At 44.8% G+C, this 13,309-nt stretch overlaps 1 protein-coding gene and 1 long non-coding RNA gene across 4 annotated transcripts in view; one reads left to right on the forward strand and one right to left on the reverse strand.

Moving 5' to 3' along the window:
• The window catches only part of EGLN1 (egl-9 family hypoxia inducible factor 1), a 42,939-nt gene extending 38,690 nt beyond the window's left edge, over window positions 1-4,249 (forward strand). For 2 of the 3 annotated variants that reach the window (XM_040599290.1, XM_040599289.1), the window contains one exon: window positions 1,529-4,249. In XM_040599290.1, coding sequence (XP_040455224.1) covers window positions 1,529-1,532 — 4 coding nt within the window. In that variant the 3' untranslated portion in view covers window positions 1,533-4,249. The remainder of the gene's footprint in view (window positions 1-1,528) is intronic. The other variant, XR_005828621.1, reaches the window with a different exon arrangement.
• LOC121090602 lies at window positions 3,534-12,603 on the reverse strand. The gene is made up of 2 exons (XR_005828622.1): window positions 12,437-12,603; window positions 3,534-11,196 (listed from the first exon to the last, which is right to left on the reverse strand). It is a non-coding gene; the product is annotated as an uncharacterized LOC121090602 (long non-coding RNA).
• Between the last annotated feature and the right edge of the window lie 706 nt (window positions 12,604-13,309).

A 13,309-nucleotide genomic window follows, 5' to 3' on the forward strand; every position in this document is an offset into this window, starting at 1 on the left:
TTATGAGGAGAAATAGCCTAGGACTTCTGTCATGCTTGTAATTGCCATCACGATTTTGTGTTTGTTACAGCAGTTTAAAAATAAACCAAAATCAGGTATATCACTAAGCACACACATCCACAGGGCCAGTTTATCCACATTTTTGTCCAGAGCTCTGAAACCGATGATGCTGAAGGCGTGTGCCGGTCATTTACGAATGAGGTTTCCATTCATTTGCTGTTCATCGTCTGAAGCTCATAACTCGCCCCAGAGCTATCCAGTGGCTGCCAGAGCTGCAGTTCAGTTCAGCCCCCCTTGGTGCAGCTGGGGACTTGATGCATTTCGGGAGCAGTAAGAGCAGTGGCTCCAGCCGGGCTCGCAGAGAAACAGTCGGTCCGTCAGTCCGACCGGGCTGTCCCGCTGCTGGCTTCGCAGGCAGTGGGAATGCGGGATAACGCCCGCCTGGTCCCGCAGGAAGCCTGTGTCTGTCTGTAAGCCGGGATTCGTGTCCCACGCGTGGGACTGCGCGGCCCCTGCAGCCAGCCTGGCCGGACCAGAGCTGTTCCGCTGGGCTCTGCGCAGCTGCTGCCCTCAGAGTGCAGGGAAGTGAGTGGGTGGGCTTGTGTGCTGCTCCCCCCCAGCCCCCCTCCCTCTCCAGGGTCCCCCTAAACTGCAGGTACTTAAGGAAGGAAAGAAGGCTGAGTTGGAGGGGTTTAAATTTCAGTAGCAGTTTGCCCTGTTGCTTATTTTCATTATTTTATTGTTGTGATTTCATTTTCATTTGCACTTAAAATTGCGTTATTCCTTGCTCTGTATCTGCAGCAAGAACTGTGCAAGGTGCTCTTTATTTTCTACTGACAATAAAATGTAAGATTTTAGAATAAAATGTCATAAAATAGGAAACTATTAATTTTTTGCTCAGTGTCAGTCTAACTAAAGCCACGCAGAGTATGTGTGAATTTGTCTTGAATATGAGGTACCACATCTGTTAATATTTTGATGGTCAAACTTTTATTCGAGGGTACCTGAGGTTATGTAGGTAAATTTTTAGTAAAAAGGACAGAAGAGGTATGGGTTGGTTGGTGGCTTTGTTTACTTTTTAGCAGTGAGTCAAATGGAATGTTGCATTTTAAAACTCCCTCAGAGTTTCTTTACAGAGGTAAATACCCAGAAATTCTGGATATTCCGATACAGCATAATGGGCAATATTCTCAGATTCTTAGTTGATCATTCTTAAAGCTTACTTTTATAAAGGCTGAGATGATGAGCTTCAGAACTGCACGCGTGATGTGAAGCATGCAGTCATCTACTTGGGCAGCCAAATACATGCCTGTTTTTGCAGATGATCAGTAACCACAGCTCATTAATCTTAGTCAGCACAGGATACAGAGCATGCATAGAAAAATATCTATACTGCTAGATCATACGTACTAGACAATCTCTGAAGTACTCTCTTGGAACTAATCTGAAAAGCAGCATAGCAATTCTGTGGATTGTACTTTGATAAATACTGAAAAATAATTCTGACTTCCTTCTCGTATTTCTGCAGGTGAAAAAGGTGTGAGGGTTGAACTTAATAAACCTTCTGACTCAGTTGGGAAAGACGTTTTATAAGCCTTTGATTTAGCAACTCCCCTTGCTGTTCTCCCTGATAAATCTTGATGCTATCTATTAACTTTTGAATGTGAATAACAAGATAAAGGAAAATCAACAACAAACCAACATTTTAATAAAGAAGCAAACAGTGTTTCAATGTTGCATCAAATAGAAGGTTCTTTGACTGCTGAAGCATTGTACTATGTGATTGTGACTCCAGGCCTGTGACTGCTTATGTGAAGAAGATAAGCAATCAGTAAGAAACAGCATATGCATCTGGACATAAATAAGTGCCCTACATAGAATTTGCCCATCCTTATATTTTGCCAGACCTGTCATCCAGCTGAATCCAGTTCATCTCTCCCTTTTTTTATATGGTAAAAGTTTGAATTTTGGGTAATTTTTGTATGACCAGGTACAGTTTATCAAAATTGAGTCTTAAAAAAAAAAAAAAAAAAAAAAAAAAACTGAAAAAAAAAAGAAAAAAATTTACAGTATTCTCCAAAATAACATGGATCTATTTTTGTAAAACTGTTCATACTGTTCTCCTCTGCCATGAAAGACCTAATTTAAAGTAAGGGTTGCCAGTAACTGATAATCACTTTAATTTCTTTACACCTTAAGTCAGAAAAGGAGCACTTTAATTACCAGCTAAAGACCTGATTGTTTTATATCATATCTCACACTAATCTTAACTTTTAAAGATTGCTGCTGTATTGTTTTTTTGACTATGTCCTCTTGAACCTTATTAACAGAAGCAAATCAGTATCTCGCTATTAGTAACATTCAGTTTGTGGTTTTGTATGTTGAGTCCACAGAGGGGAAGTTTCTGTCTCTTCTTTGGTTTTTTTTTTTTGTTTGGTTTTTTGTTTTAGGGTTTTTTTGTTTGTTTGTTTTCTTGGTTTTTTTTAAGTGACTGGCACTAAGTGAACTTGACACTATCGGTTGCTATCATTGGCTTTGGGGACCTGGTAAATACCATCAAGTTACAAGAATATACAAGGGCTTTCCTAGGCTATTAGAGGTACCCAGAACCTCCTTACGTACTTGACAGAAATTTTTGAGCATTCTCCCTTTTCTAAAGAATAGTTGCCACCCCCCTTTCCTTTGTGTGTAAGTTAATAGAATATCTAAAATTAACTTTTTTTTAATTATTTTCAAATGTTGATGTCCCATGCAGTCTGTAAGTTGACGCCTTGATCTGTTATATAGTATCAAGGAGATGGTCAGCACACTGAAGCTGAAGTGCATCACTGTAGGCTCCTTGTGCAACACATCTTAAGGTTTTCACTGTGCTGAAGGATTTCCCCAAAGAGGCACTGCCCTTTGATCAGTACTGAGGTATATATTTAGTAAGAAATCATTTACTTTCTTTTACATTGTTTTCATTTTATCACGGAGAGGGGACATCACAGAATAAAAGTGAGATGTGCAGAAACTTTGATATTCTTATTTTTAAGAAATTGATGTTTTGGACAGTGATTTTTTTTCTTCTTTTTTTTTTTTTTTTTTTTTTCCCTGAGCTTTAAAAGCTTAAGAAAACAAAAGCAAATTATGTTCATATTTACAGGAGTTTGTGTTGATCAGCTTCCCTGCTGCAGTTTTCTATCTGTCCCTTACTTCCTTACTTAGCCAAAACAATGTGAGTGTACAGAAATATTTCTGTATGTATTACAACTTGTGACAATTTTAACATCTGTATAGTTTGTATTCAATTAGAGACCTTTTCTATGGAAAGCTCAGTAATTTTTTATTAAAAAGATTACTATTGTTCATGTAAAACATGAAAAAGCTAATTGTTTAGTAACAAACTGACAGAAGGGGGAAAAATTCAGTATTGGTATATCATTTAGGAGAACCAACAGAATTCCCAGTTTTGTTTTGATTTTGCTTTTCCTTTTTTTTTTAGTAAGTTCTTGCCCTTTACAGTTCTCTTCCTCTTTCCTCTTTTCTTCCCAGAAAAACAGACAGGATACCTTTACTGTAAGTGCCTCTGCCAACCTGGCCAAGGAGTGCAAATCTTCATTACTGTCTGGTCTGCAGTGCATTTAGGCTACCAGTGAAACAAGCAAAAAAGCCACCTCTTCTACTTCATCTTCTTTAGTACTGCTTTAACGGAGGTTTGGTTGGTTTTGTTCTAGAAATGTAAGCATAAGCCTTTAAACTCATCTTAGCCCCTCTGTAATTCAAACTTTTGCAGTTCCACGGCGTATCAAATTCTAATCACACTGTAGGTTTGTGCTTGCCAGACAGGTTTAAAAAGTGCTTATTTTTTCACTCCATGTAAGTCGTTACAATAGGGTCAACAAATCAGGTCAGCCATTTCTTCCATGTCCTTTAGGAACCATTCATTTCACGTCGGTTGAATATTCAGTCTTGAGCATCACCAAGCAGGTCCTTGTTTTAAAACTATTTTTTAAACTGTCTTATGATCTGTATGTGTCTAGTCCTGGTTAAAGATAAAGCTTCATAATGCTATTTTTATTCATGATGTTAGCTGGCTGTGAAATACGAGACCTTTATCTATAGCAGGCAAAGAAATTCAGGATTCGTTTACAGGTTGCCTATAAAGTTGTGTAATTTGAAAAGCAGTGTTCATTATGAAAGAGCTCTCAAGTTGCTTGTAAAGCTAATCTAATTAAAAAAGATGATGTATAAAGGTTCTTGAAAACGATGTGGTTGTTTGTAATCTTTGTAACTTTTAAAACTGCTCTGTAGCCAACTAATTTATAAATGCCCCCTGGTAAAAGGGGCATGTGGTTTGTGTGGGTGGGGTGGATTTTTTTGGATTTGGGTTTTTTTTTTTTATCAGAGCTATTTCTGCTCTGGAGTAGGATCTGGTTTGGGTTTGGGCTTTTTTGTGTCTTTTTTTTTTTTTTTTTTAAATTGAGACTCCCTACAGTTGCCTGGGTGTGATCATTTTCATGATTACTTTCTCCCTCAAAAACATCAAGTTTAGGCTGGCTGAAGAGTGATGATGGACATAGAGGCAGCTCTGGTTTTTTCACCACTGTGACAGGTATGTGAGGTGGAAAATGAAAGTCTTTTTCAAACAGGATTTGTAAAGTCTAACAGTAGCTCTTCAGTTTTACATGGCTCCCAATGAATTATGAGCCCTTTGAAGATGGCAGAAAAATGGTAGAGTCTACAGATGCCAACCCATACAAGGTGCCACCCAATTTCCATAATCTTTTTGATGAGCTTGGTAATGACTGTATGGTTATCAAGGGAACATCTGGCTGGCTGTGCTCCTGTCATTGCTATAACTCTTGTGAAGCTCCTGCTGCGTTGCTTGCTGTCTTGTGCTGGTTCAGGAGGAATTACCTGGATCTCCGGATTAGTCTGCCAGCCTTGGTGCACCTTTCATGGAGCTTGGGTACTTGTGGTGCTCAGTTCTGCTCTGAGGTGATGGTTCTTGCCACTGTGTGAGGCTGAAACCTAAGTGCAGCAGCACTGCGCTGATCCCAAAGTGCTTTGAGGCTTTTTCCCTGCTTCTTACGTGTTCTCTTGAAATAGCCTCTTCCCTGTCTTTGTTTTACATGGAACAAGGAAGCAGCCTTTCTAGCACTTGTAACCCTCCTGCGTAGACCTGATTTTTTATTTTTATTTTTTAATTATCACATTGTTGAGCGTGATATGCAGGGGGATTGTTTTGCATAGTAAAGGCAAATACTGCACCAGGGAAAGATGAAGTCTGTCTTGGGTGTTTCTCAAAAGAAAGAGGCTTGCAAATCTGAGGGGAAGCTGGCTGACAGCCTCTGTCTTAAATAAAACATCTGGTTGTGCTGACCATTTGAAGGTCAGGAGTGGAAAGATCACATTGCTAAGTCATCCTGCTAAGTATAATCAGACTGGAAAGTACCATTTCTGTGCTTGCTGAATGCTTTAAAGAGGAGGGGAGGAAAAAAAAAATTGTGCTGTGACAATAGCAAGCTTAGAGTCTCGAAACCCTGGAAGCCTAGCGTGTGTACCCTGCCTGCAGGCATGCAGATACACAGCTGCACACGCTTGCAAATACCTAGTGGGAATTTATGAGTACCGAGCAGCAAAGACTTTGAAGAAGTTCATGGGACTTAACTGGATTTGGATGTCATCAGCTTTTTTTTTTTTTTTTTTTTTTTTTTTTTTATTGATGTGGTGGTGTATGGAGCTGCAGAAACTTGGGTCTCCCATCATCAGCTTTCATACAAAATACCCAGCTTTTCTCTGAATGTAAAGTAAAGCTTGAATGTAAAGCAATTACTGCAAATGCACTGAAGTCTGTTTGTGCTGTTACACTGCTGCAGGAGCTGTGTTCACTTTGGAACGTCTGCTAAATCCAAGTTGCCTGACCCTGTCTGGTGGGGGCGGACAGCAGCTGACAGAAGCAGGTTCAAGGTCCTCTGTCCTGCCAGACAAAACCAGTTCCAGTGAATTTGCTCTCTTGACTTTTGCTACCACTTAGTGCCATCAATCTTTTCCCCAAATCTTTGAAGTTGAGTGAATATACAGCACATTTATCCCTTTCCGAAATGGGGAGGGGAAAGCCCACAGCTTCCAAACGGATGAGCCAGGGACTGAGTTGGCCCTAAAATTGAAAGGGCAGGGCAGATGAGATGCAATACACCGACCCACTGGGGATAGACTCAAGTCCTTAGCAGGACTGGGAGGAGTTGAACAGAAGCTGTGAAGTAGGATGGAAAGAGGCTGATGGCCAAGAGACCAAGATAAAACACGTATAGGACACACAGGATGTGCCAAGTAAAAATCCATCGTAGGTGTCTGCTTTGGGGAGGAACACGAAGTGTGAGGAGGAAGAATACACAATGTGTTTGCCTCAGGAAAGACAGTTGATGCATCCTGCCCATCCTTTCTCTTCATGGATGCGTGTTGCAAAATAGCCTATTTTTACCTCTGAAGATGAGACGTTCCTAACTTTTTGCTTGAACGAGGAGTTGGTTTCCTTGCCTGTCTTCCAGCTGTAATTTGTTGGACTTTGGGGATTTTTTTCCCCCCTTCTTAATAAATATGCAGCCTGGGATTAAACTTCTCTTGGCAATGGTTTATGGGTTCTTCTGGGGAATTTACTGTAACTACCTTACATATAACATGGTGATAAATGCTGAAAAGGTGACTGGCTCTTTTAGCCTATAAACCCAGTACCAGCACCTTCACATGGCTAAAAGTTTGCAGGGCATGCCTGGCATCAGGGTGAGGAGGGATGTAAAGCACACGGATGGACCAACAACCTGTCAGTGTCACACACAGCTGACAGGCTATTTCAGGGCAGTGTCTAAACCATAAACCCATTATTTCTTTCAAATGCTGTTGGAGATGGGAAGTAAAATTTCATCTCTATAAATATTCGCCGTGTGGATCCAGTGCTCCTTGTGGGCCTGTCAGTGTGGTTTGCTAGGGTGGAACCGGTTCCTGACCTGGGCTTGTTTCAAGGACTGGTGTGGTTCAATTTTATTTTTGCTTTTAAATAAAAGAAGAATCTGGAATAACTAAAATGCAGAGATTTGACTCCTACTCCCAATCGAGAAGCTTAGTATCTAAATACTGTATTGGGTTGTGAGCTAGTATTTCACTGCCTGAAGAAAGCAAGGGTCAAACAAAAAGTCAAGCAAAGAAACGAGCAGAACTATCTTAAGGCAGGTCACTTAAGTTGTAAATGTATCCTGCTTACATTATTGTATGTAAGCAAGATTTAGAAAGCTATTAATAAAGATTGCATTATAGCAGAAGACATGGTTGCAGCTCTGTCCTGGTTTCATCTGGGATAGAGTTAATTTTCTTTTTAGTAGCTGGTGCAGTGTTGTTAGAACAAGGAAACTAGAATTTTGGAGCTTGATTAATTGCTGTTGCAATCTTGGAAAGTTTTTCCATACAGTGATGATGGGAATGAACGTGTCAAAAAACCCCACCAAACCGCTAGCTAGCAACAAACTAGCTACCACCACCCCTAAACCTGAAAAGGAGAGTCTTGGCTGCTGGTGAGTGCAGCATTCAGTTACTGGAACTGAAAGATATTTCAGAAGAACTCTTTTTTTTTTTTTTTTTTATTTGAGCACTTGGCAGCCTCTTTGGACATCAATGAGAAAATATTTCTCTAAGGAAAATGTGACTGTGAACACTAATGTTTGGCAATCAGGACCATGGGTAATAACAGAATCTGTTTTCTGAGATTGGAGTCCAGTTGATGATGTTCCTGAAGCAAAGAGCAAGGTTTGAGCTGTCACACTGGGCATGTTTATTTTCCCTTCGCTTCCCCTTCCCCAGCCACGACATAACAGTAAGTGATATGGTGCGGGGCATGTGTTCTGCAGTCATATTTTAATGAACAAGCAAAAGCTGTGTTAACTCTGTGGTCCTAAATTTTTGTTATATGTTAAACTTTTCAATGGGATGTAGGTAGCAACTTCTAAACTACTTTGCTTACTTTTATTTTTCCCCACCTGCACTATGACAAGTTTAGGTTGTTTTTTTTTAAAAAAAAACCACCTTTAAAATAGCACAAATAGGAAACGCGTGTAGTTAACAGTTGCTGCAACTTTATAACCATGCAATGTTATGCAATGACATAACCAGGGAGAGCATGTATTTTACGGTAAAAATTAGGCTTCTGAAGCCAGGAAAACAGCAGGATGCAGGGGGTGCTGTGTGGTCCTTGTTGTGGGAGAGGCAGGGATGCAGGAGCACTGCAGGCACAGGGATGCGGGAGTGCTGCCAGCCTGCTTCCAGGGCCAGCGGGGAGCAAGGGCGAGTGGCTGGGTCCCCCTGGTGCCATCACCAGGATAAGACGTCTGTCCGGGCAGAAAAACGTGTCGTTGGTGTCCCGGAGATGACAAAGAGACAAATTGCTCTATTTTAGGTGGAGGATGTTGTGCTGCACAAATAAAAGTTATTTGAACTTGTAGCTATCAAAGGATGTGTGTTTTGGTTGGTTGGGAGGCTTTTTTTGCTGTTGAGTACGATGGTGTAAGCTCTTGTTTAGATGCTCGTGAGGCAGGTTTATGTATAACTAAACATCTACCAGTGCTGGGATGGAGCAGGTGAGTTGAGAGTGGTTGGGTACACCTCCAGGGCTTGCCATGGGTTTGCAAATTTTCTCTTTTCCTTGTGCGAGAATGCACTGAGAGCGACAGCTCTGCTACTGCCCTGCCTGGCACCTTCCCCTGCCATTCCTGCTCCTCTCCTGCCCCTTGCTAACCCCACGCGTTCGTGCCCTGCCAGGCTGCCTTGGCTCCCCCAGTGCTGTCAGCCCGCTTTGGTGCTACACCCTGGTGTGAGCATTGGATTAAATTATAAAATACTTGGCTCAAGAAAATGTTTGGAATTCTTGCTCCGAGGCAAAGGCTGGCAGCAGCCCGGTGCCTGCCTTTCCAGGTGGGATGCTGCTACCTGAGCCCTTGGCTGAGAGTTGCAAGAAATGCCTGGAGGGGAGCAGCCAAGCAAGCCATGGCCAGCGTGGTGGCCTCTGGCTGCTGCCGCCTGCCCTGAGCTGGTGCTGCTTGGCAGAAGCTCAGTGTGACAAGCTGCTGACTGTCTCGGGGAAGCAAACTGATCTTGAATTGCTGAGGGTGCTCCTCCTCTTTTGGCAGGGGTGACGGGATTATACATGACACAGCTGAACCGTGGCAGCTCATGGGACATGCCCTTCAGCCGGCCCGAGTCAGTGTAACTAACCACGCTAGCACCACCCAGGAGCAGCTTCACGCCAGGCTTGGGTAGTTTTTCTGTTGAAGAAAGAAAAGGGAAAGATGCAAGGAGACTGGAAACCAGTGCAGGATTCACAAACGGGACACCTCCTTGTCAGTCTCCTGAAAATGGTATCACTTTGACACAAATCCACAGCCACAGGTGAAAATACACTCGGGGCTGGGCCGGACCCATCATTTAACAACTCGGAGCTGGGTGAGGATGCTTGTCCAACAGCAGAGGCCTCCAACCCCTCTCCCTGAAGAAGTTAAGGCAGTGTTGGCCTCAGGACCTGCTGCAGGGTGGGCACGGGCTGGCTGTGACCCAATGCGTGGCTCTGGTGCTGAGGGTGCAGAGCGGTGCTGTGCTGCGGGAGTGCCCCGCTGCAGGAGGGACATGGGAAAGGGAACATCCCTGGGGCCTGTAAAGGGATTAAGAGGAAGGCTGCATCAAGGCAATTTGTCAGTGTTTTCCTCCAAACTGAGGTCTCATTCCTTCAGGGGACGCTTGTGTCCACAGTGCCTTGCAAACAGCTCCACAGGTGTGGCACCACTTGAGATGGGTGTCTGCTTTGGCAAAACTGCCAGATTTCAACAGCAGAAAATAAGGATATAGGATATGACGATAAAGATAACTTCATGTTGCTTCTTGTGCCTCCGGCAAGGCTGCTGCTTTGAGTTGGCTTAACAAATTTCGAGACCCGAGCACCGGCCCAGACGTTAGCAGGAACACCTCTTAGGTGGTGTCCCCTTAACTCTGCCAGATCCCCTGGGAAACGTTGCCAGCTAGCTTGAGTAGTCTCTTAGGGTTTTGCAGTGCCTGAAATACCTCCCCTTTCCTGTCATCAGATGCTTTTCCTGCCTTCCAGATTTCTTGTAGGTACATTCAGAGTTAATTACGTCTGAGCTTTAATTCATGCCATCTGCAGGGCTGATAATCCCGACCCCCCTGCCCCCACTGTGGCTTGGCAAGGAAGCAGCAATTAAAACCTGCCTTTCCAGGGCAGGCTGGAAGAGGTGGTGACCCAGCTACCTGCTCCTCCGGCCATCGTGGCAGGGCATCCTCCTGCCTGTCTTCTCCCTTTGTATTGTAGCATGGCCCTAGCTCCTGCCCAAGTCCCCCAGTCTCTGATGCACGGGGTGGGGAACACACCCCTCATGGACACGGTCTGGGTGGTGGCAGTGACGAGAGCTGCCCTTGCCAAACCTTCCAGGGTGAGGAAGAAATGTGCAGCTGGAAATAAGTTGATGGTAAGAAGTGGTGCGAGCACTCCTGGGCTGGGCCAGCGCAAGGGGAGGCAGATGGATCTTAACTGCCCTCCGCTGTAATTTCACTCTGTCCTGATGTGTTCGTGGGGTTGTTAGGCAGAAACCCATGGTGGTGGGAAGGGGTTCCCGGAGGTGGTCTGGTCCAGCTTCCCTGCCCTTGAGCAAGGTCACCCAGAGCTGACTGCCCAGGACCTTTGGGGTTTGAGTGTCTTCAAGGATGGAGGCTCCACAACATCTCCAGGCAACCTGTTCCTGTGTTCGACCACCCTCACTGTAATGAAGTTATTTCTTAGAGGTATTGCTAAATGCAAATCAAAGGACTAACTCAATTCTTAGCAACATATCCTGCAGAAGACAGCAGATTTAAGACTGAAGTCCCTTACTCGCAGCTTTCCATACCCCACCTGGTGCAGGTGCCATCTTCTCTGAAGTCCCTGGGGTGTTTATCCTCAGGATGACTCTTCCCTTTGGATGCGTTTCTGTTTGCCATCTGCCAGAACAGCCCTGATTTTGTATCGTATCCTTCTACCACTGCGTTGTCTGGAGCAGCCTGTGCCAAATTGTGTGGTTCTGTCACATCAGGAAGTTCGTCTTGCTGTTGGTTGAAAAACAGCCAGTGTAAGATGTGCTGTGCTCTATGGATAGCACAGCCCCTGGGTCTTGGGAGTAATGCCTGTAAAATAGAAAGTGTATGCCGGGTTACACGTTAAACAGGCCAAAACCACTGGACTTGGTATGCAGTGCTCAAAACGAAGGGGCATTTGAATTGGTAAAAAATAAACTGCTCTGGTTGAATTATTTCTTGCTTCTGAGAAGTGCTGCCCTTGAACAAAGCGGCCGGTGCTTCCTCAGGGCAGCCTGCGTCTCGCCGTGCACTGGCTGCAGGCAAGTGCTGCAGGGGCTGCACCAGCGTCTGCAGGTGGGCAACCCCCCCAGAAAGCATGTGCCTGGCTTTTTTGCTTCATGCCTTTCTCAAAACGCAACCCACGCTCTCCTGGTCAATCAAAACCCACTTACAAATGGGTGGCAGCACACCCACCGAGCGGAGCCTCCTGGGAAGAAAGCAGGTAATTACTGGGATGCCTCTGGGGAGAGACCAGGGTGGTCAGTGGGAAGGCAAAGGCAGGGGAGCAAAGCAGCGGGGAGGAAGCAGAGTAAGAGCAGAGAGGCTCCGTGGCTGTTCCTCCCGTCAGTAAGTTGCCAAATGAAGCTACTAGAATTACAAACCCCAACTAAACCATATTCCTACAGCTCAGACACCGGGACTTCACTGAGCTCTAGCCCACAGCTCACCCCAGACCTTCTGTGCAACCAGTGACAGCTCCCTGAAGGGAAAGCACTTGCAGCCAACACAGAAATTATGGTCCAAAGGTTGATGTCATTTCAAGAAAAAGATAAAGTATTTGCCACTTCTAAATTAAGCAATAGGGGAGCCAAATATTTGGCTTGTTGGTTTTTGCTCCTCCAAACATTGTTATGCGGTTTATAAAACATCAGGTCTAAGATTTATTAGGCCAAAAGAGCAGATGCAGCGATGCGAACGATAGGGGATGGATGGGCCTGAGACAGGGCAAGCTATTCAGGCCAAGGTGCTGCACCTTCTTAATCCAGTCTTAAAGCAGCCTGGCCTGGCAGCAGCTAAAAGGGAACGGAGGGATTAAGGCCACAGCCATCTCCCTTTTAGCTGTCACTCCGAGAGCAGCTATCCATCCCTCGGCCTCTCACACTGCTCCCGCTCCCCAGCTTAGCCGAGGCGCAGGAGTGAAGTTTTGCGGTTTACAGCCCGCTCTGACTTCCTACAGCTCTGTCCTGCCTCTCTTGCAGAGCTGGGCTGATGCCAAGCAGTGACAGAAAAACAATTTTTCACACAACGGATGCAAGCGGTGCGGTAGGTGTAGATGACAAAAAGGTACCTTTTGGGTTATTCACTGAGCCTTGGACTAGAAAAAGGAACTACTGCCTCCTCTTCTAAGTCCCTCTTGCCGCTAAGCTGAAAGAAACACAGAAAACCTCATTAGTTCCTTGTAAACTGACTTTGCATCCCAGCTAGTGGCAGCCCTGCCCCCGCACCCCTCCACTCCCCCTCCTTTACCCTGCCTGTGGTCCATCAGTGTTCCCGCTGATCCACCTTCAGCCCGGAGCGCGGCCCTGGGGGGGATACCAGCCAGCTAATTCTGGACTTTCTGTTCCTTCCCTGCACAGGTTGGGAAGAGGAAGAAATAAGTATTCCTTAAGTGCAAGCATTGCCACCTAATGGCCTGTGGGAGAATCCCAAAGCTCCACCCCGCCTGGTGCCTTGGTATTTTTTTTCCATATACACAAGTACAGGAAAACGCACAGAGTGTATTTTCACGCATACCGAAACGCAAGCCTCTTTCACGGCCTCTGTACCCATAAACCACATTTGAAGGGTAATTTAACGTAGAGTCTTTATGGTCATATGCGAACAGTTGTTTCTTTAAACTCAAGACTCCAACAGCGGCAATAATCCAGATGCAAGTAAGGACTTGGGTATTTTAGTTTGGAGTGTGAAATTCACGGATGCTGGTGAGCAGGTAAGGCGCAGGCGCTGGAGAGTGGCTGTCTCACTGCTGTCACGGCTGGGTCAGGCAGCAACAATCACATGCTCGTAGGGGAAGAGAGGTCAGATGTAACCACAGAAGGTGGGAACTTTTAGTGGCCTTTCCATTCAAGGTGGCGAAACGCGACAGCTGATGCACAGACACCGTGTTCGAGGCCAAGCGGATCGAGCAGTGCTGAAGCAAACAGCTGTAGGGGCAGTTTCC

Source organism: Falco naumanni, chromosome 6 (genome assembly GCF_017639655.2).
Source record: "Falco naumanni isolate bFalNau1 chromosome 6, bFalNau1.pat, whole genome shotgun sequence".
Taxonomy (NCBI): Eukaryota; Metazoa; Chordata; class Aves; order Falconiformes; family Falconidae; genus Falco; species Falco naumanni.